The 27987-nt window shown below is 57.8% G+C and overlaps 9 protein-coding genes across 9 annotated transcripts; 2 read left to right on the top strand and 7 right to left on the bottom strand.

Annotated features, from left to right (window-relative positions):
- Positions 1-241: 241 nt before the first annotated feature.
- BXZ73DRAFT_95853 (uncharacterized protein) lies at positions 242-3240 on the bottom strand (the record flags this gene model as incomplete). Its single annotated transcript, XM_048026916.1, has 11 exons — positions 242-315; positions 362-474; positions 693-860; positions 916-955; positions 1005-1023; positions 1074-1111; positions 1163-1202; positions 1258-1333; positions 1399-1770; positions 2233-2519; positions 2578-3240. 11 exons carry the CDS (start codon positions 3238-3240, stop codon positions 242-244), a joined length of 1890 nt encoding a protein of 629 aa, XP_047884077.1.
- A 218-nt stretch (positions 3241-3458) lies between these two features.
- BXZ73DRAFT_95852 (uncharacterized protein) lies at positions 3459-5183 on the bottom strand (the record flags this gene model as incomplete). The annotated part of the gene is made up of 2 exons (XM_048026915.1): positions 3459-5102; positions 5157-5183. The coding sequence occupies 2 exons, from the start codon at positions 5181-5183 to the stop codon at positions 3459-3461; spliced, it is 1671 nt and encodes a 556-aa protein (XP_047884076.1).
- Positions 5184-7596: 2413 nt separating this feature from the next.
- Positions 7597-9921, bottom strand: BXZ73DRAFT_95851 (alpha-amylase; the record flags this gene model as incomplete). The annotated part of the gene is made up of 14 exons (XM_048026914.1): positions 7597-7858; positions 7910-7968; positions 8018-8149; positions 8203-8277; positions 8320-8383; positions 8436-8551; positions 8605-8755; positions 8807-8890; positions 8947-8953; positions 9024-9210; positions 9269-9356; positions 9419-9578; positions 9635-9774; positions 9830-9921. 14 exons carry the CDS (start codon positions 9919-9921, stop codon positions 7597-7599), a joined length of 1617 nt encoding a protein of 538 aa, XP_047884075.1.
- Positions 9922-12495: 2574 nt separating this feature from the next.
- BXZ73DRAFT_95850 (translation machinery associated TMA7-domain-containing protein) lies at positions 12496-12957 on the top strand (the record flags this gene model as incomplete). Its single annotated transcript, XM_048026913.1, has 5 exons — positions 12496-12582; positions 12635-12734; positions 12795-12803; positions 12862-12889; positions 12942-12957. The coding sequence occupies 5 exons, from the start codon at positions 12496-12498 to the stop codon at positions 12955-12957; spliced, it is 240 nt and encodes a 79-aa protein (XP_047884074.1).
- Positions 12958-13301: 344 nt separating this feature from the next.
- BXZ73DRAFT_95849 (uncharacterized protein) lies at positions 13302-13826 on the bottom strand (the record flags this gene model as incomplete). The annotated part of the gene is made up of 1 exon (XM_048026912.1): positions 13302-13826. The coding sequence occupies one exon, from the start codon at positions 13824-13826 to the stop codon at positions 13302-13304; it is 525 nt and encodes a 174-aa protein (XP_047884073.1).
- Positions 13827-14765: 939 nt separating this feature from the next.
- BXZ73DRAFT_86494 (ubiquitin-conjugating enzyme/RWD-like protein) lies at positions 14766-15678 on the bottom strand (the record flags this gene model as incomplete). Its single annotated transcript, XM_048024223.1, has 8 exons — positions 14766-14821; positions 14874-14933; positions 14993-15056; positions 15107-15250; positions 15304-15372; positions 15426-15446; positions 15498-15525; positions 15584-15678. The coding sequence occupies 8 exons, from the start codon at positions 15676-15678 to the stop codon at positions 14766-14768; spliced, it is 537 nt and encodes a 178-aa protein (XP_047884072.1).
- Positions 15679-16005: 327 nt separating this feature from the next.
- On the bottom strand, positions 16006-22636 carry BXZ73DRAFT_86493 (uncharacterized protein; the record flags this gene model as incomplete). The annotated part of the gene is made up of 28 exons (XM_048024222.1): positions 16006-16141; positions 16190-16238; positions 16294-16491; positions 16546-16581; positions 16637-16783; positions 16835-17239; positions 17289-17404; positions 17460-17817; positions 17871-18163; positions 18216-18498; positions 18553-18748; positions 18800-19020; positions 19074-19345; positions 19398-19699; positions 19729-20570; positions 20623-20639; positions 20703-20791; positions 20844-20868; positions 20923-21020; positions 21076-21419; positions 21475-21766; positions 21819-21859; positions 21914-21964; positions 22021-22065; positions 22119-22191; positions 22246-22412; positions 22468-22555; positions 22613-22636. 28 exons carry the CDS (start codon positions 22634-22636, stop codon positions 16006-16008), a joined length of 5208 nt encoding a protein of 1735 aa, XP_047884071.1.
- Positions 22637-23135: 499 nt separating this feature from the next.
- BXZ73DRAFT_95847 (tRNA-guanine(15) transglycosylase-like protein) lies at positions 23136-24907 on the top strand (the record flags this gene model as incomplete). Its single annotated transcript, XM_048026911.1, has 3 exons — positions 23136-23362; positions 23432-23615; positions 23672-24907. The coding sequence occupies 3 exons, from the start codon at positions 23136-23138 to the stop codon at positions 24905-24907; spliced, it is 1647 nt and encodes a 548-aa protein (XP_047884070.1).
- Positions 24908-24988: 81 nt separating this feature from the next.
- Positions 24989-26426, bottom strand: BXZ73DRAFT_73126 (uncharacterized protein; the record flags this gene model as incomplete). The annotated part of the gene is made up of 8 exons (XM_048021836.1): positions 24989-25152; positions 25207-25390; positions 25443-25558; positions 25613-25682; positions 25732-25762; positions 25819-25991; positions 26048-26121; positions 26183-26426. The coding sequence occupies 8 exons, from the start codon at positions 26424-26426 to the stop codon at positions 24989-24991; spliced, it is 1056 nt and encodes a 351-aa protein (XP_047884069.1).
- Between the last annotated feature and the right edge of the window lie 1561 nt (positions 26427-27987).

Genomic DNA, 27987 nt, shown 5'->3' with positions numbered 1-27987 from the left:
ACCAGCTGACCTAAAGCTCAGTATGGAAAAGTGCTTGCACCGCTAGTGATCGGTCTGGTCTCTCACCAATGCAGGGTCTGAAGTACAAGATGAGAGCCGGGTAGCGTCCAGCCAGAGTTGACTCGAATGTAAACATCAATCTCATTATTGGAAGAATATCGGGGTGCGATAGAAACTAATCTGTACCATAACATACCAGGTTTGAAGACCATTTAGAAGCTCCTATATCGACCGACGAAGCCTAGCGGTAGTAACAGGGACCGCGTGGCATCCGATAGCCGTAGTAGCGGCTTCCACGAGTGGGGCCGTCGTAGTCTAGACGGCGTCAGTATCGCGACATTTTAAATGGCTGTACACTCACAGGAGCTGGTATCGCGCTCGGAGTCGATCCCCGCTACGGCACTGAGGTTGAGGTACCCCTCTGAGGAAACACTCGCCGAGCCGCCAGCAGTGCCTTGCGTGGCCCACGGTCCTCTACAAGACGGGCAGGTTGCCTTGCGGCCATCATTTTTCGAAGTATTAAGCCCTGAAGTCCAAGCTTATAAGTCGAAGAACAAAGACAAGAACGACAAAGGTGGGAGAACGCACATCGTTGGGCACATTCAGTATGAAGAGCATTGCCACATTGGGCGGTGCAGAAAGCAAGAGAACCCTCTTTCGCATCGTCCATTTCCTCATAACAAATGGCGCACATGTCGTCTTTCGCGGGCATGCGGCGCTTCCCTGCATCCTGGGAGGTTGAGCCAACTTGCTTGCCGGTGGCATTAGCGTACGCCTCTCGGACGCGTGCGTGAGCGGTGGCGCCCGGTGCAGCAGGAGCATTGGCAAAGATCTCTTCAAGCTCAGAGGTGAGGAGGGCCCTCCGTGCGAGGATGAATGAATGCACCAATAAGATTGTCTAGCGGAGAGGCTCACTTCTGGTACCAGTGACCGGATGCCTGGGTCACTTGGAGTACTGCAGACATGATCAGTCACCGGTTTCAAACGTTTAGCATCACAAGTACCTTTGAGGAAGATGAAAAGCTGGATGCATCATGAGTTACTTATCTGAAACGACAGCACAGGAGACTCACAATGTGCTTGCAGTGGTTGCCCTTCGTGGCGTCTGGACCTGAAAGTGGCGTCAACGAACGGTCAATGAAAACCATGGGGGCATGCGTACAGTCGCAAGAAGGCTTCTTATCGATCACCACCGTGTACACCTACAATGGGAGAACGAGTTCAGCCAAGGCCTCACGCACGCGCGCACTGACCTACGTTACCGGTTGATCCTAGAACGCCGAACGACTCCTTCAGCTCGTTTGGGTTTCTCTGTCGGTCTATCATGAAGAACCTGAGAGGCCCTCTCATCAGCACCGTCTTATGCCTGACGCACCGCACGACGACAATAAAACGTACCTCTGGGACATGACTCGCTCGACCCGCTCGATGATGTTCTTCGGGCACGCCTTCTTGAATATGGCGCCTCGCTTCTCGGGCGCTGGCGCGCTCGAATCCTTCGTGCTACGCGCCCTCTTCGCCTTGGGTGGCGTGTCTACGGGGATGGGGTCGCGTGCGGTGCCTGCACCCGCACCGGCAGAGTGCGATGTCGACGCGTTTGCGCGACCCCTCGGCGTCGTCGTCGGGGTCGGGACCGCGTAGTAGTCGTCTGTGGCTTTTCTCTTCGGCGGCATAGTTCGGGGTGGCGCGTTGACGAATGGGGGAGAGGAGGAGGAATACGTGCCAAGGAATACGGTGAAAGCCTTTTTGACCGAGAGGGCGGCCACAAAGCTGAGGAGGCTTGAGCACAGCGGTGGCCACTGGCGGATCTCAGCGGCCGGAAGCTCTCCAGGAGGCGTGAAACCAACGCGGCGGGCATTCCCACGCTTTGCTTATCACAAACTCTAATAGCCTTTCACAGTGTGCGTCACCATCGCATTGAGATGCAAGTGTTTCCGATGTCCGAGTAGTGGAGCCACTGACCAAAGTCGCTCATGCTGTGGCTTCCAAGAACAAAGGTAGGCTCCATCAAATAGCAGTGACGATGCAAATACAGGACACAAAAAAGCAAATCGACGATAGCAAATAAACAGACAGATAACCAAAAAGCATGAGCAGCCACATCGTGCTGCTGTGATGACGTTCTAGAGGGACGACACCGGGATAGACAGGGTTGCGGGCGGGGTAGTAGCATGAGAGCGGAGTTCAAGGGGCCGAGGTTCCTCAATATATCGCTTCATAACATCGGCCAACTGTGATATAGGAGCGACGGCCTCTGTGACTGCAGCGTCGAAGGCTGCCTGAGTGGACTCAAGCGTTTCTTTGACACCCAATTTGAGTGTACCGAGCGACTCCGACACCGAGTTGTGTATCTCCGGCAGCACCTTGGCGAGGATCTGCTGGACGAGGTCCTCCGGCGCTGGCAAAGGTGATGCTTGAGGGGCTACTGTTTGCGCAGCATCGAGCTGGAAACGGAGGTCCTGCAGCTGTTGTCGGTTCCGGTCGGTGCGCTTCAGGGTGTTGTCGTTGCGAGCGGCAAGCTGTGTCGATGCTCGCAACGTCAGCATAGAAGGGGGCTTTGCGAGAACGAGTTCTCACCTCCTGCAATGAGGCAGATATCTCGTGGTTGTCAAGAGTCCAGCGGAAGGAAATGTTTGCCATGGGAACCCTGCGGACTCGAATGCCGTCGAGCTGGTTCTTGCAAAGGTCGATCTGGTGGTCGATCTTCTTCATCCTGCTCCCCAGAGTGCTAATCTCCGCTTTGAGCCCCTCGGCGGGTGCTTCTGAGCGGAATGCCTGGTCGGGCTGCCAGTCGCGTTCGGAAAGAGTGTCCGACTCCACAGCCCCGTGGAGCTTCTTGTGCTTGTCAAGAAGCTCAGCGAAAGAGCTGTGCAAGGCGGACAAGCGTTCATCGACCTTCTCATTGGACTGCTGTAGCTCCTCGAACGTGTCGTGAACCCGTCTTACGGATTCAGCAGAAGCAGTGGCAGCTTCTGTGATCTTCAGACTGGCCTCTTCCACAAGTCGTACTTGCTCGTCGTGCTCTTCTTTCTTCTCTTCCAGAGCTTGGACCTGTGACTGGACCTGCTCGATGAGTGGGTGTACCTGTGCCATCCACAACCTGATCGCAGTGTCGTACGAGCGAATATGGACGATCTTCTCCTCCCCCTGGTTATCGCACTGAGATGGCACGGGATAGCTGTCCTGGTACTGTGGCAGGCGGCACATGGCTTCGCTTAGCCGGTCCTTGTTCTTGCTCATCTTCTCTGCATGACTGCTTCGCGCTGCTTCAATCAGCGTGTGAGCTGCGTGGAGAGAAGCGCTCGAGTACGCTTTAGAGTGCTGCATTCTGCGTTGTCGGCCTGCCTCATCACGTAGTATACGCTGCTCCACCGAGAGGAGAGAGGCCTTCACAAGCGCTCTTGACAAGACAGCATTCAGATCTTGTGCGATGTATTTCGAACATAGGACGGCGATACTCACTGCAGGAAGCCTCGAGCCCGGTCGACCTCTGTCGGGGTGGTATTTTCCAGCTGCGAGTCATGTTCCAGCTCGTCATGACCCGGCTCGTCGTGTTCCGGCTGGTCATGATCCAGCTCGTCGTGTTCCAGCTCGTCATGTTCCAGCTCGTCGTGCTCTTCATCATGCTCCAGCTCGTCCACTTCAACTTCGTCAGGCTCCTGTTCATCGCACACCGGCTCGTCGCACTCCAATTCGTCGGTGTCCGAGCTCTCGTATCCCGACTGGTCGCGCTCCACTTCCACAGAACGTTGTGCCAGTTGCGCATCGTCCCCGTCCGTCCGTGGGGCTGCACCTGTGTCCGAGCCCGTAGCCACCGGAGCAGCGTAATCGCCGAAAGCGAACGGGTTGCAATTCGAACCTGCAGCAGCGGTCGACGCCAGAGCTGCGGGGAGACCGCTGCCCAGCACGCGCGTGGGCTCGCGGTCTGGAATCGCCACTTGCACGACGTCGACTTGATGGTGATTGGACCGTCTTCTTCGAGGGCTCGTCGCCGCGGTCGGAGAGGTCGGACCGAGAGCGGGGGCCGACCACCCCGACCATGGCCCAGTGTCGACACTCTCCAAAGCGACGGTGCCCCAGGGCGAGACGTCTTGAGGGCGTGTCTCCTGCCCTGGGTCGCCGTTCGGGTGGCCCCATCCGACGGTGGAATTAGGCACCCGTGCGTTGCTGGTCGGCTCGCCCCATCCGACGTTGGTATCGGGTACCCGCGCTTCGTCGTTCGGGCTGCCCCACCCGACGTTGATATTGGGCCCCTTCGCGTTGCTGGTCGGCTGGCCCCACCCGATGTTGGCATCGGGCTCCTTTGCGTTGCTAGTCGGGTCGCCCCATCCGATGTTGGCATCGGGTAGCCGTGCGTTGCTGGTCGGGCTGCCCCACCCGATGCTGGAATCGGGCACCCGCACGTCGTCGTTCGGGCTGCCCCACCCGATGTTGGTTTTGAGCTCCTTGGCGTTGCTGGTCGGCTGGCCCCACCCGGCGTTGGTATTGGGCTCCTGTGCATTGCTGGTCGGTTCGCCCCACCCGACGTTGGCATCGGGTACCCGCGCGTCGTCATTCGGGCTGCCCCACCCGATGTTGGTTCCGGGTAGCCGTGCGTTGCTGGTCGGGCTGCCCCACCCGAGGTCGGCACCGGGCCCCCTTATGTTGCTGGTCGGCTCGCCCCACCCGATGTTGGGACTAGGCACCTGTGCGTTGCTCGCTGGCTCGCCCCATCCGAAGTTGGTATCGGGTACCCTCACGTCGCCGTTCGGGCTGCCCCACCCGAGGTTGGTATGGGACTCCTTTGTGTTGCTACTCGGCTGGCCCCACCCGGCGTTGGTGTTGGGCTCCTGTGCATTGCTGATCGGCTGGCCCCATCCGTTGAATGATCCCCATCCGGCGCCGCACTCCCCCCAAGTCGCTGGCACGTCGGAGGATTCCACCCGGGACTTCTGCGGTCCTCCACGAGCCCACCCGCCGTCTCGAGGCCGATCCCCAAACCTGGGGCGCGAGTCGGGGGGTTTGGGGGCGGACGCCCACTCTTGGCTGTCGGGATGGACGAACTTGCAGCTGGCGCCGCGAAAGCAACCACCCCGGACCGGATGGCCGTTGTCTTCGAAGAACTAAAAAGCCGGTGTGAGGATGCGGAGCGCAGCTTCGATGTAGAGCGCACTTACCCTACAGCGGCGGCGAGCGTAAGACATCTTGACAAATTAGGTTCAAGGCCGGACCGGAGTCCGCGAAGACGGTGATCAAGTCGGGATGTTCTTGTGATGGAGGGATACATATGTGTGGTGAGGTGACTGTCCCGCGGGGAACTGGGGATACTCACAGGTTCAAATAGCCAAAGTGCGGACAGCCGGGGAATGGGTCGACGAGCTTCTTAACGCGACCGAATCCAATGCCGATCGAAGGGGAAACGTGTTGTAAGGGAGAAAAGGCGACCAAAGAGTACCTCAAGGATGGCCCGGAGCGGGCAGCACTGCGGGGAGGGGCTGTAAAGCCTTGAAGGCTGACCTAGTGGGGCCTGAGGAAGCAGTCGCGTGAGAGCAGTCTGGACGGTGCTGCAGCAGCGACCGGGCGTCCCGCTTCGCGACTTGTTAGTCGACAAACTCTATTGAATCGCTTGCCTGCCCCGCCTTTCGCTTCCCGCCGCCTCCTGCTTTGTTCAATCTTGCGCTTGTGTCACCGTCTGCCCGTCACCACGCCCGTTGTTTCCTCAAACCGGAGCAGAAACACCTCAGACCTCAAGATGATGTGCCCCAGGCTGAACACGTGCGTCTTCTTCCCCTTCCCGCGTACCCCTCCCGCTCGCCCACAGTCTCGAGGGTTTCGTGCGCGGCAACTACCCCAGCCGTAGCGGCGTGGCGCATCGGGGTCCCAGCCCATCTCCGAGCTTGCTACTGTTCGCGACTCAGGGTGACCAAGTTCGGGCCTCGTCGCTCGAGCAGAGGAGTGATGACGGCCACACGACATCGCGATGAAGAGAGGGCCAATGGGCTCGTATGTGTTGTGGGCGGTCCTGCTATTCGTGTCCGGGAGGTCGCTGGGAGTAGATCGACGGCAGAGTCGGGACGGGGCCGGGTCGGCATCGTGTTGCAGGAGAGAGGCCAAACGGAGGTCGGGCTGGTAGAGACACTCGGCAGGTTCAAGCGGGAGGCAGAAGGTACGTGGACAAGGACATGATGGAGCCGGGAGCGAGTTAACTGCTTTTCGAGCGCGCGTCATCTGGCGTACCTTTTTCCACCGCATCGCTGCAGGCGGCCGCCCTCGGTCCTCCAGCACTCCACTCACAACCTGGTAATGTCGCCTTCGCTTCAAACTCGCTGCTTGGACTGACAAGGCATCGACAAGATAGGGATTCGGGAAGGGAGGTTGGACAACGCCCACCGTACTGGGCGCAGGTTACTTATCCCATGGGATCCAGGCCTCCGAAGAGATCCCAGCCGTCTTTCGTCGTGGAAAGGACCGCAACCCCGACCTTCTCCCCCTCTGTGGTACTTGATGCAGCCTGCCGCATATATAAAAATGGATACGCCCGCGCTTCGCCCAAGACCACCTCAAGCTTCCCATCTCTCCGGGCGGCCGAGGCGCTACGCCCGCACACATTTAAAGACCTCGGTTTTGTGAACTCGGATCGGGGGTTCTCTGGACGTGTCTTGATCTGGGATCGCTCCAATGCATGTGAGGTACCTAGTCGCCTGCCGGCATTCAGCACGACGACGCCGGGGCGCCCACCCCCACCCCCAAGGGCCCCTCCGCCCGCAGCACCGCAGCCGCGCCTTCCCCGCTGGAAGCGTGCAAGGGTCGGGCCCGGGGAGCTCGATATCGAATAGCGACCAGCAGTCCGCGCTTCGGCAATCTCAACGACCCAGCTCCACAATTGCAATATGCACCCCTGAAGTGAAGCCTTCCCGACATCCGGCATCGTCAACACCAGTGTTAGGGGCCGTGGGATGCCGTCACGGCGGCGGTACCTCCTGGGCGATTACAAGACATGAGGGACCCACAGGCGTCCACACCAGCGGGGCGCCGTCCCCGTTTCACGGCGTTCCGTCAGCCTTTTGAATGCGCTTCGCGAGCCGGCGTAGAGAGACGCCTCTGCTGTAGCAGTGGGGACCACACAAAACGCCATGGGCGGCTTGCCATCATTAGGTGATGAGCAAAGTTCGGCGAGCGGCCTCGCACCGGTGGTCCGCCCCGATATCTGTGTGTTGTCGGCTGGGGGTCAGACGTGGGGCTGGTCGGGATGTTCGGACTATACTTGTACATTCAGCAGGACCCTATGCGCAGAGTGGAAACATATTAAACCGCTTCGTTGAGCTCCAATAAGTAAAAAAAAAACCATCACACCAGGGTATGGTACACAACCACAAGGGACCTAAGTGACGCACACATGTAAGGACAGAAGACGAATGTGAGAGTGGTACGGAGCGGCGTGCGGAGAAGGGGGTAGAGAGGGGTGCCAGTGGTTGGGGGAGCGTTGCAAAGAACGGGGTCACACAGAGTCCTGAGCGTCGTGACCGGATCGTGAGTCGCGCGTACCAAGAATCGTGTACGTGAGCAATTGTCGTGTCGTTCCTCGCGCGTAGCCTGCCTTCAGCCACCGAAGGGAGACTACAGAGCCAGGAAGCTTGCGACTGTCATGAGCGCACCCATGATGAGAGCGAGCGACTGCGAGGACAGCACGCTCGTGAGTGCCGCATTCTTGGTCGTGGACTGCGTGTTGCTTGTGGAAAGCGACGTCTTGGTGTAACCGCACAAACCAGAACCCGCAAGAGAGTGGTCGGGCATGAGGATCACAGGGACTCCACCTTGCGAGTAATCGACGATAACAGTGCCGTTGCTGCCAACAGCGTACTGCTTGCAGGTAAGGATACTAAGTTCAAATCGTCAGATGATATTCCAAGACCGAGCCGATTGAACTCACTCTGTTGTGGACGAGCTCGCGTTTAGCCACGTGTAGGCATGCGTAGTGAGTGCCTGGGGCTGTTCAAAGGTCAGTAGAAGTCCCGATTAATGTTTCAACATTACTTACAGGAGACCCGATGTTCGTCAGCACAGTGATAACATCGCCCTTGTGGATGACAATGCTGGTATCCGTGTGGCTCAGAATCTCTGTGGACATCGACTCCCAGCCGGCGGTGTTGTTGATCATGAAGTTACGCAGCTGACGATATCGCACTTAGTAAACGAAGAAATCATCGCGGAAATCATCCCCACCCGGTTGAGCTTGGAGATAAGATTGTAGCTGGTGGTGTTGGCGTAGGTCGAAGGCCAAAGAGGTTCACGGTTGTACTGGGAAGAATCATGAGCGGATTTGCTTTGCTCACAACTAACTAGCACTTGCGGATCAGCGTTGCCTTGGAAGCCCTGCTCTTGGCCGTAGTACACAATGGGGATACTGATGATCTGGATGAGTGGGAGCGTATATGACAGGCTCCGGAGCGACTTACCCGTCTGAGAGGAAAGAGAAGATCATGGCATTCCACATGCTCTGAGGATCGACAGACATGTTCGCCCACCGGGGGACGTCCTGGTCCTCCAAAAAGTTGCCGAGAACAGTGGTATCCTGAGAGATCGTGAGCACTACAGCCCCCTAATGAATGGGGGAAAAGCTCCTACCGTTGACTTCTTCTTGATCTGACCGACAATATCAACCAAGGCACTCATGTTCTGAGGACCCGGGATGGTGAAAGCCGACACAAGAGCGTTGTACAGCGGGTAGTTCAGGATGGAATCGAGTGCCTGGGTTCCCTGATACTGGAGTGCTTGGCTGTGATGGCCAGTCAGTCGTTTCCAAGGTCAGGGCAGGAAGTTCACACACCCGGGGTCTGCGTCGAAGACTTCGCCAATGCAGAAGACATCAGCGGCACCACAGAACTGCGGCCAGAAGTCCATGTTCACGTGCCTATACTAACGTTTAGCGGCTGTACTGATGATGGACACCAGACACCCATAACTCACTTGGCAGCTGAGAGAGATGACCCACGGACACGTTATGGATTCAGATTCAGAACAGCCGGAGCGACAGCAGAACTGACCATCAATACGGAGACCATCGATGTTGAACTCCTTGACGAGAGCAGAGATCCACGACTTGTACGTGGAAACCACAGTCGGGTCCTGAGTGTTGACATCAGGGAGAGCGACTTTGGTGTCTCCGAGCCAGCATGACTGCTCGCTACTGGTGTTCCCCCATTGAATGGGACAGTAAGGGTGGTACTGCGACTAAAGAGGAACGCGTATATGAGAGGATGGCGAGAAGAAAGATGACAGAGGCAGTAACCTGGTCCTTGAACGTGAACGTGGAGAGGTCAGAGAGGTCGGTGGAGAGGGACATCACGTTGTTGACGACAACATCGACCATGAGTAGCCTGGGTCAAGCGACAATGAAAGCTGAGCGGGGAATCCGAGACACGAAGACCTGTTTACACACATTCCGCGTTTATGAAGTTCATCAGACAGCGCCTTGAGATCATCAGCGGTGCCGAACTTGGAGTTGAGCTTGGTGGCATCCGAGATCCAGTATCCGTGGTAAGGGTCGCCGTAGGGCGTGCGCTCGCCCTCATAGTTCTGGGACACGGGGCTGATCCAAACTGCGGTGCGGAAAGGGGTTCGGGCACGAGACATGATTAGAGTGCGGGCGACGAACCGGCAGTGAAGCCCATGTTCTGAATGTAGTCGAGGTTGTCCTTGATGGTGTTCCAAGTACCACCGCACCATGTCTGTGCCCCGGGATCGCACGCGTCTGTGGCAGCACCCTCGGGGAGGGCGTAACGGTCGACGATGATTCTGCAAGCGAGCGGGTCGGTGGAAGAGAGTGGAGGAGGGGAAGAAGAACGCGTACTGGTAGATGGACTGCTTCCTCCATACGTCCGCGTTGGCGGCGAAAGTGAGGGAGAGGAAGGAGAGGGGGACGAGGAGGGAGAGGAGCTGCATGTTGAGAGGTATACGGAGGGTATTTTCAGCGCATACGCGGGATTAATGGGTGACGGCGGGCTTTCGGAGGAAGGAGCGAGGGGAGAAGGAATGTGGGCTCAGCGGGGCTGAGAGGAGGACCGGCCGGAGGAGGAGGAGGGAGGAGGGAAGGAGTGTCAGCCTCGGCTGCTGGGGAAGATGGCAGTCGGGAAGCGAGGCGGGCAGCCGGCATGGCGGGCGAATGAATGCTGACCCATGGGCCATGGGATGGTGGCCGGAGAGGGATCACCGTCGCCGTCGGGCCGCGGACAAGTTTGAGCCCGCCTCTCCCTCACCGCCACACCTCCACAACCGTCATGGCCGTCAGCCCGTTCCCCACACAAACGCTCGCCTCCCCGCGTCTGCCTCCCCGCTGTCCTGCGCCCGGTGTCGTCCCTCTGTCGGGCGCAGCGGCACCTCGCTCTCGTCGCTGGCCTGCGTCGTGGTCGCGTGCCTTGTCGCATCTTTTTCTGGACGGCGATGGAAGCCGACGCTGGCGTGACCTCCCGGTTCCTGGCCATCCCCGGACCACCCGGCGTCTCCGTCGCTAACGGTCGTCAGGCCCGACGTCTTCGTCCCGGATCACCTCCCTCGGGCCGCGTGGAATCACCACTCCGGCCACGGCACCTGCCGCCTTACTGCCGCCTCGCCGAAAACAAACCATCCACCCCAGGGGCCATCTAATGGCGATGCGGGTGTAATCAGTGCGTAAAATGTGCCAGATCACAGGTTGCAACGAGCCGAGAGCTCAACTCAGAACCGCCTCGGCTACTTTTAAACGAAGCGGGCCATAAGGATCGACCGCCATATCTATAACACAAATGCTCACATGAGATAATAATACTCACAACGCCCGCGACAGTGCAAGCAGAATCATGGAGCCTCTCGGGCAGGATGCAGTGGGGGCTCGGGCATGTATAGTAGATGGACTCGCGGCAGCGAACACAGCACGAATCCCTAGCAGCCCCTTCCTCCGGATCCCTCGGTCGACCGTTCAACTGTTCATTGCCCGGCACTGGCTACAACCACCAACGACCAAATGCGGAGGCACCATTCCCTCAGCGCCGCATTCCTCTTCTCTCCTCCCCATCCTTCCAGGACACGCTCTGGGCCGTCCTCCCATCCTCCTCGCCGGCTACGTCTCCGCCCGCGCCGCCCTCCTTGACCGCCCCACTGTAGCCCTCCTCGCCTCCCTCGCCTCCCTCGCCCGCCTTTGCACCGCCTTCCCCCCCGACATTATCCTCGACTAGATGGCCCCCGCGTTCACCGCCCACCCTGGGCTCCCAGCGTGGACCGTCATCGCGTGCGGCTGCCCGAACGCGAAAGCGCTCTCGCTCCCGCTCCTCCTCCAAGTGCTCGGCTGCGTGGACGTCCTGAGCGGCCTCGCGACCCCGGGCGGGGACGCGAGTGCGGTGCTCGCGCGCGCGCGCTCCGTGGTCCTCCGCGCAGGAGTTTCAGCTCGCGCCGAGGATCATGCGCTCCGATCGGCGAAAGGGTGCAGTGGTCGAGAGCGTAGCCGTGCGAGATCAGGCCTCAGGACCCCGTAGTCCGGCTCTGGGGCCTAGAAGGAGGACGTCGGTCATGCGGAATTTCGTGCGCGGGAGGGCTACTGGACGGAGACAGGGGGCCGAGGTTGACACAGACCACGGGCGTAATATTGCAGAGGATGATGGCGCGTCGATGGCATCCGACGAGGATGCCGACGTGAAGGAGCAGCCTTCTATGGGTTTGATAAACGAACCGTGGCCGGGGTTTTGAGCCCGCCATTCACGGCAACGATTGTCGCCCTGATCATTGGCGTAAATCGAAAGTGTGCACATGATGTTGGTCCGTGGTACTGACCTCAGGGTGCGCTGACACCTCACAATTCCTGGACAGCGACGGTGCGTTGCACAGCACCGTCACCAGTGCTGTCCACAAACTGGGCGGTACAGTGTACGTCGTTGCTTCAAACGTGCACGTCCTGAAAACTATCCAGCGCAGTCTTTCAAACCTTCAGTCTGCGCCGAGCTCGCGCGTGTCAACTGGTCACATTCAGGGTGACTCGCGCCCTCATGGGTCCTCCTGGTCCGCCCCACCATCAGGCCTGCTCTGAGCCTGCGTTTTATATGGGGGACAGCGGGGCGCGGATGGTATGTTGACAACAAGCTCGTCTGGTGCGGACCGCTCTGTGTTCGGCTTGAGTCACATCTGACCGAGGGGCTGCAGGGTTCTCGATTCTGCCGTCTGCGATGGTGCTCATGAGCGTCGCGGAAGTGGCAGGGGCGAGGCAGGAAGGAATGGCAAGTTGTCTCACCACAGTAGTATCTTCTGTCGCCTCTCATCGCTGTCCCGTGCTCTCACAGCGATTATGTTCAGGGGTAACACAACGTACAGCTTGCAGTATTCATCGCAAAACGTGCGTCGAGGCATCCTGGAACTGGATCTGCAGCGAACGTCAGCGCGTCACAGGAAGACTGAATCGGAAGGTGGTGGGACAAGTTAAAGTTCGCGTGGCTCTGCTGCAGCCACTGCCTCAGGCCGAGGCCCGCAGGCTGCACAGCTGCAGGCCACGGCATGGACACGGGCGTCTACTCCAACACCCTCTTGTATTGGTACTCGACCATGGCCGGCAGACAAGGCGGAAAGCTCAAGCCTCTCAAGGTCTGTGCTTCTCCATCTTCTGCTGTATCTGTGCTCAAGCGTGCTTCTTCAGGCTCCCAAGAAGGATAAGAAGGATCCCGACGACGACGATGTCGCTTTCAAGGAGAGGAAGAAGGCAGAGGAGGCAGCCCTGAAAGCTGCTCGCGACAAAGGTGCGGCTGCTTCTTGTATGTTTCTCTTCTCTAGAGTGTTGACCTTGGGTCATGCCTTAGCTGCAAAGGGTATGTTCGTTCTTTGGCTCATCGAAGGAGAGATGATTCACAATCGATGGTGCGGCAGGCGGTGCTCCTGGCGGTGGAATCAAGAAGTGCGTCTGAGCTATCCATTGGGCCGTTTTCCTAGACTCACACACTGTTCAGGTCCGGCAAGAAATAGCCAGGGTCGTTTCCATGTTTCCCAGCACTCGCTCCCATGCGACCACTAGTCTGTTCCTCCGTATCCCCTTTGCTGCACTGTGCACCTTGCTGTCTCGATACCATACCCCAGCCCCGCGCTCCATGTATCGTAGCAGAACATTTTTGCCAATGTACCCACCAGAACTCATGACTCATCCCTCTCATCCTCCATCATCTATCACGCCACGCCTGAGCAGTTCGGCACACGCACGCATGGTCCAACTACCGGCGACGGACTGCATTGACACACGCTGCTCTCATACAACAACGACCGAGCACGCACACGCACGACACGACCACACCATCCCACCCAACCCATCCCGCTCAAACCCTGACCTTCTTCAGGCCCAAACTCTCCCCCTCCCCGCGTACGCCCACCGCCGCGGGCATCGGCGGCGGCAGCACCGCGCCGATGTCGAACGGCACCTGGATCGTGCCCGAGTGGTCCCACGGGCCGCGCACGAACTCCCGCTCCCTTTCCCGCTCCCTGCGCGCCGACGGGCCCGTGCTCCCCGCGGACGACGGCGAGCTCGGGAGCGACCCCAGCGACGCCTCGCGCCCGTGCGCGAACGCGAACGCGCCGGTGACGACCCCACTGGCGCGCGCGCTGAACGCGGACGGGCCCGCGAGCGCGACCGGCGCGGCGGCGAGCGCGGGGATGACGAGCTCGGGGAGCGCCTTGTGCGACATGCGCACGCGCGGGACGGGGCCCGCCGCGGGCACCGCGCCCGTCGCGGGCGCGTGGAACGCGGGGCAGGGGAGCGAGGGGAGGGTGTGCCGGGGCTGGCCGCGCGGGGGGAGCGGGCCGTCGTGCAGGCGGAGGGGGGTGGGGGGCGACCGGCGGGGCATGGCGTTGCTAGCGTGTGGGGGTGTGGCTGAGAGGAGAACGCGGGCTTCGAGGGCGAGCGAGGCAGCTGTAGGAGCGAGGGCTGTTGGTTAGCATCCTGTGCTTGCAGGAATAACACCGTACACGATGCAGGGGTGTGCGCCAACATACAAAAAATGTGCCAGCAGCAAGGAAAGAGACTCACAATCGGCTACGGTCAGAAAGGGTCGAGTAGAACTGGGAATTCAAGACGAAGAAAGCGAAAGAGCAGTCGGATCAACCGAGCCTGGCTTGTCTGCAGACGAAGCGAGAAGCAGAATGAGCAAGAAGGAGAACAGCGAGCGCAGACCGGGAACGGGGACGTGGAGGACGAGAGGCAACCCAGTGGCAACGGGCGACGCGAGCTCGCTGCCTGTACCCGACCGCGAGCCCATCAGGCCTTCGCTTCCACCATCCAGCCGGCACCCGCGCCCCCGTTCCAGACGCCCGCCTCCATGGCATCCGCCATCGAGATCACTTGACCACAGATCCTCCAACTTTATCCGACTCTGTCACGCAGAAACGAATCACTCACGGACGGGGCGCGGGAACAGAGGGAACGAGCGTAGGGTAGGAACATCTCGTCGCATATGCTTTATGTGACATCTGGACGAGAACTCGTCGCAACGACAACATGGAGCGCATTGCGAACAGAATGCCTGCGAGGGTCGGCTCCCGGGTATATCGATGCAGAGCACTCGTGCGCGCAGCATCTTACAGCACGATCAAGCGGTGGCTGCCACCTGGTGCAGTAATGGCATATGCCTGAATCGTATGCAGTTGGGATCCATGTGCGGGAGAATGGTATGTCATGGCGGCGGGGAGGGGGTTCCAAGGACGTATTGTCCTGCGGCGTGGGTAACAAAACATGCGAGAGGTGATACGACGAAAGTATATACACAGAGGGGGCGGATACGACGCGCTCAGTCGCTCCCTTCTGAAATCGGGCGGTAGTGTTTCATGAGCTGCGTTTTGAATTCTAGACGCTTCATGAGCCCCAAACACGTAATGGCAGAAAGGTCAAACCCTACCTTCGACGTTGTCCCAGATGTTTGACGCATCCGGGTTGAGTGGCGACGCGTTGTTGGGCTCTACCAATAGAATTTAATCAGTCCCGTCTCAAGGCAGTAGACATCCCGGGTACACGTACCCCCAAGCAGGGACTGGAGGGAGAGCATGATGGTCTGCACGCTGTAAACGGCAGACCACTTGTCCTGTTTGCCGACGTCAGCCCCACGTAATCCCACAGCAAGAATATGCGCACCTGCAAGATGTCCAGACAAATGCCACCAGTGCTCAGGTCGACATTTGGGTGGAAGCATGGCGACTCGAACTTGATAGTTGGAGGTGCCATGGGATAGTTTGAAGGGAAGTGGATGGCGATCTTGAATCTCAAACCAGCATACACCTGCGGCAGGTTGGAATCTCGTGAGGATATGGGAGCATGAGGAAACCACGTACCGTACCCGCCGCGCCCTCAATGGTCCCCACCCAATCGAAGAGGTTCGAGTCAGAGCGGGGGAACGCAGACTAAACGGAAATGTTAAGCAGTGTAAGAGGCGTAACAAGCATTCCAAGCTCACAATCCCCGGGGATGCGGACATCTGCGCAATGGTCAATTATGAGATCCTGCCGGGGAAGTCCAGAACACTCACCATGAGGGTCATAAGTTCGCTACTAAGTCTGTAGATATTCAGGCTTGTGACATGCCCATCGCTCCCTCAGCATAGGGACCACTCACCGTTTCGTCACGCTGCCTGCAGGGTCTCCTCCAGCTCCGCCAGCTGAGGGCTTGGTGGCAGTACGGGGGGCAAGCTGAGATGTGATTTGCTCCATTATAGAGGACAGAAGATCGTTAAAGACGTGTAAAAGTAGGAGGGAGAACGACGTGAGGGGGTGGGTGGGTGGCGGGTGGCAGTCGTGTGTTGAGTTTGGACGCGGCTGTTTTGAACGCGTCTTGAACATTACGTCACGTGCGACGCGGAGCGGGCGCGTGGTATCCGTGTTCAGCAAGCATTGTCGCGAATACCTGACGTTTCACGACGCGCAGCAGGATGGAGTCGTGATGTGACATTATGGCGACGTGTGAAAGATCATATGGTACACTGTTCAGTCGTGACTAAATCGTCTAGTATCCGGGGAAAGAAGTCCTGCAGGATATCATCATCTGCCACCACCCGATACCAACTTCATGAAGGAGGGCAAATATTGCTCGCAGATCGAAGAGAAGTAGAACTCATGCTCCGAGTTGTGTTCCTTGACTAGGTTGTGTGCGATCTCGTGAGCAAGTGTGAAGTACCTGAAGGATGGTGAACATGGATAGTAATAGGGAGACAGCGGGACGCACCATGAAATATACGCGTTCATCAGGATACCCGCCTGAACTTCCGCGTCATCTGCAGCGAATGTGTCACAATACGTTTAGAATCCAGCAAGAAACCCGGAGCTCACGCCACTGCTCGAAGTATCTTAGGTTGAGGAACAGACTCGCAGATCGGTTGAAAGCGATGAGCTCGCCGGCGCGGTCATAGAAGATGTGCAGACTGGTAGGCGGGAGGGTATACACTTCCTGCAGAGGCCGAATGGTGTAAATAAAGCGAGCCAGGGATTCAGACTTGGTCTTCATGAAGGACTTCATATCGGGAACGTCTGCGAGCCTAGTATGAGCATATGTTTTTGGGCTACTTGATGAAGACGCCGTACCTTTGGCAACGAAAACCTTGATGCCGCCCATTTCACCTGGAAATCCCAGAACATGAGCAGAGGCGCACCCAGTCCACTGGAATATACTCGCCAGCTAGAGCCATGTCAGTGGGATGCCCGGAAACATCACAGTAACCTTCGTTCAGAGACTCTTTGACCATCTGGACATGCTGCCGATTCCTCAGCGTGTCGTTCCGTTCCTCCTTACATGCCCGGATGGCAAGATCGATGTTGGAGTCTACCAGAAAAAAATTAGTAGAGTATCGAACGTTGACACGCAATTACGAACTGATGGCGCTCCTGGGCGTCGCCGCGGGATTTGGCGTGCGAGCGCGGTCCTGACGCGGAGGCGGCAGGAGCGGTGCCTGCAGCTCATTGCCAACCGGAGGTGGCATGGCTGGTGCATCGCTTGGTCCAGCGACGGCGGAGTTGTCGTCTCCCTTCCTTTTCCACTGATTCATCTTCTGCAGCGATTGACGGAACGTGTTCATCGGCCCGGCATGTTTCGACTCGTCGGGCAAGCTCGCCACTTCGTGGTCGATGAGAGTATCCTTCGCAGGCAGCGGTGGTGGAGAAACCAATGTGTCCACGGGAGCATTCAATGCGGTCTGGGAAGCGATGGCAGCCTTGGCTTTTGCACGAGCTTCTTCTGCAGCGAGACGATCCGCCTTCTGCTGTCGAAGAATGCGGTCGACTACAACACCATCAGTAGTGGCTGGTTTTCACGCGCATGACACGCTTACCATTGTAGCCTCTCCTACGTAGTGCTCGCAGGTCCGTCGACAGGATAGTCATGAACAGAAGAGCATCGTTGACTTTGGGCGAGTCGAAAAGATGCCTGCACATCGACGTTGATACCCTACATGCGAGGTGTCAGTGACACCGACAGAAGAACTGACAGGAAACCCACTTACTCGTACATGTCGACTTGGTCGTTGCCTGCCAGCCACAGTTCGATCGGACCACGATTGATTCTCCGAGCGACGGCCGATGCGTCTTGACTCTTGGAGAATTTCTTCTCACGGTAGTCCAGGGTCTTGGTGACGGTGAGCTTGCCGAAGGTCTTGACGATGAAGTTCTTGTCGCTGTTGAGCCAGGAGTAGGACACCTTTGTCTTCGTGTGCGTGTGTTCATGCAAGAACAACGGCAAGCGTTCCAGGATAAGACCACGAGTCTCTGCCGCTTTGCGCGAGCCTACGACCTCACCGCTGGTATTGTAATCTTCCCGCACCGTCGAGCTCACTCGTCTGCAGCCAAGCTCCATGTAAAATTCTGCCGTCGTATCGTGAGCATAACGGGCATGGCGTTCATAGAATGACCTATACCTTCTAGTAGATCTTCCTGTGGAGCTGTGAATATGACGTCGCCGAAAAGCTGGTATGCATGAGTATCGTCCGCGATCACAATCTTGTCGGGTGTCGCCAGGTCATACTGATACTCCCAATCTTCCTCCTCGAGTTCCTCCATAGTCTGCATAGGCGACTTCTGAATTGTGGGAGACTTCGCCTTGCGGATGCGCTGAGAGCATAGCAGGACGGGGGAGCGCTTCAATCTCGCCAAGGTACCGGAAGAGATCAGCCGTCTGTTGACGGCAATGTTCCGAAGCTCGGTGAGATAGCTGCACAGAAAATCGTCAGCATGAGTTCTTCTCAACAATGCCGTTGACGTACTTCTCACGACCCTCAGCCAACTCGTAGAACTGCCTTGGGTTGTCAAGCAAGATCTTGGCAATCTCCTCGACCGATGGTTCGTGCTTCACGCCGCACGCGCTCAGGAAAGCGTTCGCTGTCACGCCAAAGTCCACGAACGTGAACAACTTCGAGTGGAATTGTGCTTGCGAGTCTCCTTTGAAATAGCACTGTGTAGGAGGTAGACGTTGAATACTTCCGTTGGGGCGCTTGACAGGGACAAATGCCATCTGAGACAAAGCCCTGAGCTCGTGAGAGGAAAACGCTTTGAGCAGATGTCAGTTATGCGTCTCCAAGATTGAGTGGGGAAGATGCATACAGCTAACGCGACTCGCGAGAATCGAGAACCACCGTCCACCTATTTCCTCGCTGGAAGGCGGTGAACTGTGCAAAAGGTTAACCAGTTTCGTCCCGGGTGGGTGTTCTTGAAGCCTGAGATGCACAAGGCTCTCCCCTTTGAGTGACGGGTCGATGACCATGAAGCCAAGAGTGGCCCATTCCGGCGATGAAAACACCTATGATCACCAAGTCACGTACGAACCGATGACGGCGAGCACAAAGCGTACCTCGTGCGGTCGAGCCACGCAGCTCTTGCCGCCTTGCACCGCGGGGATAAATGCGACGTTCGAGAAGTTGTTGGGGTCATAGTCCGCGTAATGGGTGGCATAATGATCAAAGAAGTACTTCATAGCTGCCTTGCGCACTGGCTCATTGTCGTTAGCTGCCAGACCAATGAGCTCAGGCAGTGGCGGGTTGCGTCGCAAGCCCAGCTTGTACAGGAATTTGGCTGTGGTGGGAGTTAGTTTTATACGCAAAATTAATCTGCTTCGGGTACCGTACCCTCTGGAGAATTACTGCGCCATTTCTGGGTCTTTCCCCAGTCGATAATCGGCAGCTTGAGCTCTCTGAATACATCCAGAGGCTCATAGAGATCGGAGGCCTTCTGACGGAAGGGCTTGCCGTTCTCAGGAAGCTTCTCGCCCTCTCGAAGCTCACGAGGGAATGCGGACGTCATCTCCAGTCGCTCGAGCTCGGTGGCGGTAAGCGTCATCTGAACGTCGACAAGATACTTGATCAGGTCCGCGATGGTCCAGTCTCCCGTTTTGATCATCCTGTGACGATACTAGTCAAAATTGACCATCAGCCCGACGAAGTCCAACGCACCGGTCGAAGACGATCTGAAGGTCGACGTGTTTCCGAACTCCAATGGTCTGCAGGAACTTCTCCATAGGTCCTTTCACCACAGCACCGGAAGGCAAGGTCAGAACCGGCAGATCACTGAAGACATGCGCATTTTGGAAGTATGCTTCGCTTGGCCTCTTGAGTCCAGCGGAAGTCGGGATACAAGCGTGTTCGCTAAGCAACGCCTTGGTCTCTTCCAGACGACCCTTGGACAGCGACGGGCTCGCGCGCGCCAGAACGTTCAGCACGCGCTCGGCCCATTGAGGAGACAGGTGGACGTCGTGCTCGGTGTCGTGAGGAGAAGGGGTATGACGATATGTTTAAGCCACTCTGTAATGCTGAGTTCGCGCCAGCCGAAAGCAGCCATGAGATGAGCAGGGTCGAAATGACGGGAGAGGGAGACAGGCAAAAGGTGAGGGGGAAGCGGCCCATCGGTGGGGATGAGGGAGCCACTGGTGCGAGAGTTGAGGAAACTTTCGATGATGGAGAGGGGTACAATCTGTCCCGGCTTGCCAGCTTCTTCGATTGTGAGGACTGCGGCATTCAGTAGCTGTGATCGCACAGTGTCCAGGCTGACAGTGACACCGGCCATGCCCCGATTGTATAGCTTGATCCACCATTTAAAACACTCCTGCATCTCCGTCAGAGTGAGCGGGCGATCACGGAGCTCCTCTAAGACATCCTTGAAGTTGATGTCCTTGAGCATGCCTTGCTCTCGCAATTTATCGATGATGGCGGATGCTTGATCCAAGACTTCCTTTGGGACGATAGGGAGGTTTTTCATGAAACCATCGAACGCCTCGTCTGGGTAGCGCACGTCAAAAGCGTCACGTACGCCTGTGGACGACATGATGTAGAAATGAGTCTTGCGACCGGAGAACAGAGTCTTGGTAACGGCGCATGCGAAGAAGGCCTCTTCGAGGAAACGCGAGACTACTGAAGATGGCGTCGATGCGTGGAATGTAAAGAACTTTAGCGCATGTATGACTTGATCCCGCAATGAGACGCGAAGCTCTTCGTCCAAGGTGGCGTCCGGCGAGTTGACCTTAGCGGCCGCCAGGGCTGTATCCCATGTATGCTGGACGGCAGAAATTTGGATCTCGTAGGCGGCACGCGAGAGGTACCCTCCCATGTAGAGCAGTTCCTTATTCCAAACTGCGATGGGATTAGTGCTACCCAATGTCAAGATTGACAAGCAAGTTCTCACCTGCAACATTACGATCCCTGCGTTTCAAGGAATAATACACAGATCAGGTCGTGCGCGACTTATGCAGCGGGCACACTCACACGAGATCAATGGATTCTCGCTCAACAGTTGGAATGAATCGGGCTGACATGTGCCCTGCGAGACCCGTGGTCTGAGCTGTGGAATGTCCCTGTGATCATGAGTGAGGTTGAGCTGAAAGAAGGTGTCATAGCTCAGCTCACGATGAAAACCTTTGCTTGGCCGGTCCTGTGCTAAAGTGTGAGCCTCTACAGAATGTGGTACCGCACATAGCCTACATACCCATCGATATCCGCACGCAGGCCCTGGAAAATACTCCCTGTGGGCCGCCCGTGCTTTGTATCTTCGCTCTTACTTGCGTCGTACTCTTTCTTTCCGGTCTGTTGATGTCTTAGTAAGATACGAATCATAGCCTGCATGGACGGTGTCACATACATAGATGAGCTCGTATTTCATCCTCGTGGGAGGGTTCTTCTTAGTTGAACGGTTGAGCTCTGTTACCATCTTCTGATCCAAAGAGACTGCGATGTCTGCGGTGAAGATGGAGAGTACGACGTTAGACTCAACGATCGCTTTAGGGTCGACTTTGGGAACAGACGGGGTGGGGGTAGGAGTGATAGATCGTGATGGTGCTCCAGAGCCACCAAAGGAGGAGAAGAGGGACGAGAAGAATCCACCACCACCCCCAGACGTAGGTTTGGGGACTTCTTTCTTTGGCTGGGGTTTTTCGGTCCCTGCCATGTAGACCCACTCCATGACCTCGGCTTTTATCGATAGCGCTGATCATAAGCCAGTTAGCGGGACGTGGGGACAATATCCCAGTCAGATACTAACGAGTTGTCATGATGCCGTGCACAGTCATCGTACCCAACGGACTCGATGGCTTCAATCCTTTTGGTAGAGCGAGCGAGACGGGTTTCCCTGGATTCTTCGTCAGACGAGAAAGCCTCTTGTCGTCCAGGAAGATGCTGACATCGACCAAGTGTCGCATGAATGTGATAGACGATGCCAAGAAGCGAGTAAAATCGAAGGGTTGAGGAATGGGTGTGGGCTCCCGAAGCTCCATCTGAAATGTAGTCCAAGGGTCGTTCTCGATGCCTTTGCGCACTCCTCGCCTTGCGAACAGCTACACACCCGTTAGAAATACACATTGTTAGCGCGATATTGACTGTATAAACCTGGTCTTTCTTGTCCTTCCAGTAAAAGTTCATCCACTGGCCTAATCATGGACGTCATGAGTCCGCCACCGCACTACTAATTGGACTCTTCGTACCTCCAGAAAACACCCATGGCTCCTCGGTCACAGAGAATAGACTGTAGAATCCTGAAGACCTATTTTTAACGAACTGTTATACTGAGTAGCTCGATGTCCATGCTTACCAACGCCGAAGGCCCCGATCTTCTCTTCGTCTGGATTGCCCTCCGCTGAACGTGCGATTATTGAGCAAGACATAAACTTGACGCTCTTCGACACTCACCAATCTTCTTTAGACGGCTCCAGTCCTCGTCTCTGAAGACGATACCATTGTTCTTGAATGTCCACTGGTGGACCTTTGAAACTGTTTCAGTCCGGTTCCCTTCATCTCAACTGACAAGCGTCCTCACCGCAGCGTTCTTGAGATCTGGGAAACTCTCCGCCTCTGGAACAAGATCGGATGCTTCACCGGTTTCAGCCTTGTTATTCTCGCGGTCAAGGTAGGCTTTCGTTTCGAAATGGATCTCGACCGCAGAAGCGCTTGCGTCGTCTGAGTTCTGCAACAGCTCGCGGAACACTGCAAAGGAAATATTGGAGACCTTGTGTGGATGTAAGTTTTAGTTTGAACTCACCTGTGAACTCGCCAGAATATCGCGCAAGGACCTTGTCTATTAGGGCGCGTTGGTTGACCTCAACTGATTCATCATAACCCGACTCCCACTGGAATGATGTGCACCTTTCATAACAATGCATATAAGTGAACCACAACAGACTCACCAACGCATCCCGCACATTAGCCATCGTAATCCTCTAGTCCCGTCGTCGATGACTGACGAGTCCGCGTGATACTCAATGCGAGCCGATCCAGTAGTCCCAAGTAGCTGAGGAAGTCCTGAAGCAAAGATCGTGTGGGCAAGTATTCAAGTAGCGACCCCACAAAATGGTCGAGAAGGGACCGAAAGCCAAGAGGAGGGTGGTAGGGATGAAGAGGGTATATACGAGTGTGTGTGCCAGGCAGTGCCCGAACTTGTGCTGGCTGTCTGTTGTGGACTGAGTGTTCGCGCCTGCCGGGGCAGCCGGACCGCACGCGTCGCATCGTTTCTTCAAGGCGTCAAGGAGTCTTGCCCTTTCCTGACTCTTCCGACCTCCCAGCCTCTAGTCTCTCTGGGCAGACCTTCCACGTACGAAGGCCTCAGCCTCCAGGGACTGCAGGGTCCGTACACTGCACCGTCACCGCAAGTATCTCCGCGCGCCTCTCGCGCTTCATACCCTTGTACATATCCCTCGCTCACGACCCGCCATGACCTCCGCGCCCTTTTTCACGACTTCCGACCCTGCCACGCCCAGCAAATTTGGACCTCGTACCGGAAGGATCAGGCTGGATCGTGGGGACGGGAGCCACGTTCTGGACACAGAAACACCTGCGCTGTTGATCGCGACCTCTCGCGGCGTCGTTCCACACCTCACGCGAGACCATGTGCATCTCACGACCGCCATTCGACACGTCCAACTCCCCTTCGAGTCATTGTAAGACTCCCTAGGTCCTCGCGAGCACCGTTCTGTCTTCTTCTGACAAGAATCTTGCGCAATATGCAGTCTGGATAGGAATCCCCCAGTCCCCACTCTGGTCGAAGGCCCGCACCCTCTCCACTCCTTCCTGGGCTATCGGCCCGAAAGCCACGCGCTCATACTAACGCTTCGCGACCCTTCCGACGGGCGGAAGATGCCTCCCAATGGCACCGACTTTGTATCCGCCCAGTGTACTCGTGGGGTGCGCAAGGTGAGTAAATCCGCACTTCGACCTGGAGAGTTTCGGGACTCACCGTCTTCGTACAGGCGTCTCTAGCTGCATGGAAGGAGTATGCGCACAAATGCAGCCCAGACCTTGTGGTGGCTCTTTCCGACACCCCCTTAACCCCTCCACCGCATTCTCAGAAGCGCCTCACGAAGAGTATAGAACGATCGATAGCTTGGCTCGCTGAGACCCTGAGGGAACCTTCACCCTCGCGCTCACGGCCACCACGGGTTCTCGTCCATCTTGCCGGTGGCGCAAGTTCCCCAGCGCGAGCCGAGTTCTCTGACCGCTTGACGGAACGGATTGAACTGAAAGACGCAGCCGGACTAGCACCGCTCGACACGCTCGACGACGGGGTCGCCGGGTACGTCTTCGACCTTCTACCCCTCCACATGGCCATCCTGGCCGACAGCGAGCAAGCAGACGCCCCGAACGCCTCTCTCGAAGACTTTGTGCACGTCAGCGACCGCCAACGTTCGTCTCCTCAGTCGTCGGAACGGCTCGTTGAACTTCTGCACGCGTCACTGTCTCCTCTCTCAGCGCAGAAACCGCGCATTGTCAACTCCCCCGTCTCCCCTCACGAGATACTGCGGCTCGTCCGGGACATCGGCGTGGACCTTATCGACAGCTTCTGGGCGCAACGCGCCGCAGACATTGGCATCGCGCTCGACTTCGCCTTCCCTGCCCCTTCACCCCTGCAGTCCGCGGAGGTCCCGCCCCCAAGAATACGGGAAGCAGAGAAGCTCGACCTGGGCCACAACCTCTTCGACCACGCGTACGCGCACGATCACTCTCGACTCGCCGCCACCTTCCTCGACGGGCGCGCCGCACAGGCTGGCACTGAACTTCCCGTCTGCCCGTGCGGTGCATGCTCACCCCAAAGCCCTGCGTCGCGGCTCCTCCACAGCCCGGTCGACCACCTCGCGTGGGCGGACAAGCCTCCCGCGACGCTGCAGCCGCCGTTCGTGCGGTCGTACATCCACCACCTCTTGCACACGCACGAGATGTCCTCGCACACGCTCCTCACGATGCACAATATGCATGTGCTCGACGCGTTCCTCGCGGGCATCCGCGCCGTCCTCGCCCGCCCGAACGGGAAGGAAGAGCTGGATCGGGAAATCAAGATATTCGAGCGCGCGTACGACGAAGGAATGGCTCTGTGGGACGAGGCGGAGCGGGTGTGGCTTGAGGTTGAGCGTGCGCGAGGGAAGGGACGGCTGGCGAGAGAGAAAGAGAAGCAGGAGGCTTCGACCATCGGGACCGCAGTAGAGCTGTGATCTATTATATTGAATATTACCGTGGTAGCACGGCGCACAGTACGCTACTCGGAAAGGTTGGCAAGCAAGCCACGCCCAGTTTTACTTGGGAGCGGAGATCACCCGGCGCATGTCGGGACGTTTGCGAGCATCGTCAAAGCGGCGGACAATAACCTCGCACTGTGTCGACTGGCAAATGTGCTTCGAGTTCGCCTTCACGGCATCAGAGATCAATGTCAGACCCGCAGCTCGCTCGACCGCATCAACTGTTGTATGTCAGTGAGGATGGGCTACCGGGACACGGGAATATGTATCCGTACCTGGCACCACGAAGCTCTCTAGCTTGGCTTCGTCAGGGATCACGGCATTTGGCAGCACAAAGGCCCCAGTGAAGACTTCCAGAACGTCGGGGGTCGACGGGGACTTGGGTTTGGTTGTGAGCACAACCTTGGCAAAATGTGTCGGTACAGCGACATTGGGAGGTGAACCAATGACTTCATGGCTCTGGTGCAGGATGAGTAGCTGCTCTAGCCAGACAAAAATAAAGCGATCTTACCACACGCCACTTCCCGTCAGCCTCCATCTTGGGCAGGTACAAGGGCACGGTGAAGACGTAAACGTCTTTGAAAGACCCCGTGAGCCTTCTGCACCAGTCCTCAACATATGCCCAGTCTGTCTCGGAACGGGTTAACTAGAACGTCCGCAGGTTCCCGGCAGTATACGTACAGTGCCTATTGAACCCCTCTCCGACTTGAGGTGCGATGTTAGTGAGCAAGAACGTCTCGTCCATAGCATCCTGCATGCACGGTCAACACTCTCCTCACTAGAAGGTCGCGCCCACGTACCTGCGACGCCTTCGCGTCTGCTGCAGGAACCCTATACGTTCAAGTCGTCAGCTCCCCAGACTAGTACCTCGCGTCCAAGCCACTCACATATGCCCGCGGTCATACCCGCTGCGGAAGTAGTCCTGCAGCCTCGCGCGGAACATCGCAGGTACGGACTGATCCTCCTTAAACTGAGAGTTCTGGCGGTCCGCAGCCGCCCGCGCCTCCTTATCCTGCAGCGGTGACTTGCCGAGGGACGCCAGCGTCAGATGCTCCGCTGTCTGTGGCGAGTCGGGGTGAGCGCAGCGCGTCGCTCGGACGTCCGACGAGCACGTACCCACGCAGGATGGCGAAGCCGACGATCGTACGCGGTGACGTACGCCCGCCGCACGAGCAAGTCCGAGACCGGTCCTGCAAGGCGGAGAGGTGATCGGGACGGGCGCGCACAGGAGGACAGACCGATCGGGCTTACCTGGATGTCCGTACTTTAAGACGGCCATGTCCGTCTGCACTTGTGCTCCTGGAGGCGGGACGACGAGCACGCCCTCTTTGGTGTCCATAATGGGCGGCGTCGTTGGCCTCTGCGCCAGTCCGGGTCCGGTCGGGGGAGGCATGTCCACTTTTTTGTTGCGAGAGGCCACAACGGTGGCGACGCCACCACCAACGAGTGCTCCTACAGCAAACACGGCGGCATTTACGATGCTTGAACTGGCCATGAAGAGCGACAAGACAGGCTGGCGGAAGTCGAGCCTGAGGGAGGAGGGGTCGAGGGCGCACACGAAACGCGGTCAGCTGCAGCACATCGCCTATGACGCGTGCACAAATCCAGGCAAAGCGAGAACCAGCCTCTCGCGCGACCCCTAACAGGACCCCCGACATCTCACCCAAATGCCTGAGCCGAATCCGGACATTGATGGCGATTTCGCGGGCTCGATGCCTGTAGGCGCTTAGGCCTTGTCGGACATTTTCCAGGGTATCGACCGGCCGATGCCTGAGCCATCATCCGACCATTAGGGCGGGGGCTCCTCAAATGCCTGATCCTCAACGGACGGTCGGGCGGCTTTGGGCGGTCCCCGGAGGTCAGTTGGAGTGGGTGACTGACTGCGCGACCAATGGCAGCCACCTTATGTGAGCCGCTGGCGCGCGTGTAAGAACGCTGCATTGACTGAACTGTTTATAATGATATTCTACTGCCCGCAAGTAAATACAGAAAGCAAGCTGAACCCAGACTCCGCCAGAGGCAGCATACTTCTTCAAGACCTAATACAGTTCAATCTCCCCATGTGCTTCCGGGAATTGACGGGCCGTCCGTTTGACCGCGCGCCAGGTGCATATGCTACAGATTTCGTTTGGTCCACCCTGGCTCAGATCCGGGGCGAGAACGAGAACGCGAGGGCACGGACGACGGCTCGAAAGTTGGCCGAGGACTCAGAAAGCGCGGGTAGATCGAGAGGGGATCGCCACGGGCGCAGGTGGCCCGGATAGGTTGGCGGGCAAGGGTCTCTCGACGCGTACAGGTGCCATGGCCCATGCTCTTCCAACCCTCTCACCCGCATGCTGGACTATCGAGTAACCGTCAAGACCTGTGCATTCGATGTGATGACGTGCGCGCCCTAAAGGCCGTCAACGAAGACCCCCCAGAACCCGCGTCCCCCCATCAACGCCCTCACCTACCTCCTCGCCCTCCCCGTTCGAGACCTTCCGCAGCCCCCACAGCATCCCGCGGTCCGTCAGGCGGTCCGTCCGACAGATGTCAAGCACGCCCTCCGGGTCCTGGGCCCGCGCACCGTCATCACTCGCCGCCGCGCACGCCGCACGCGCTCGCGACGCACACCCGCGCGAAGTGGCTCAGTGCAACGTTGTAGTCGTCCGCGGCGATCGGCGTGTGCAGGTGTGCATGCAGCACGGTCATGAGCGCGGCGAGGGCGAGCGTCGGCGAGGGCGAAGGCGAGGGCGAGGGGTCAACGTAGAGGAACCATGGGAGGTCCTGTAAAGAGGCGAGAGGAGAAGTGCGTGGGGGAGGACGAGGGCGCTTAGGCTACAGTAGCCACTGCGAGTCTATGCCCCTATGTGTTCTCGTCAACGATCTCCTGTATTCACAAGTTGCTACAACTCTTGAATGTCTCTCCTACGTGCTCTGAGAAGCCCCGAGGTCTCCTGGACAAAAAATTCGCCTTCCGGAGGCCTGTTCGAGCGGAATCCGGACATTTTGAGGCCCTCCGGAGGCCTGTTCCGAAAATCCGACCAAATCAGCCTCCGGACGGCCGAGGCCTGCGG

The sequence above is a fragment of the Epithele typhae genome, assembly GCF_022376455.1.
Source record: "Epithele typhae strain CBS 203.58 chromosome Unknown BXZ73scaffold_1, whole genome shotgun sequence".
In the NCBI taxonomy this organism is placed as follows: domain Eukaryota; kingdom Fungi; phylum Basidiomycota; class Agaricomycetes; order Polyporales; family Epitheliaceae; genus Epithele; species Epithele typhae.
The sequence above is the reverse complement of the archived record's forward strand: the minus strand, read 5'-3'. Positions and strand labels throughout refer to the sequence as shown.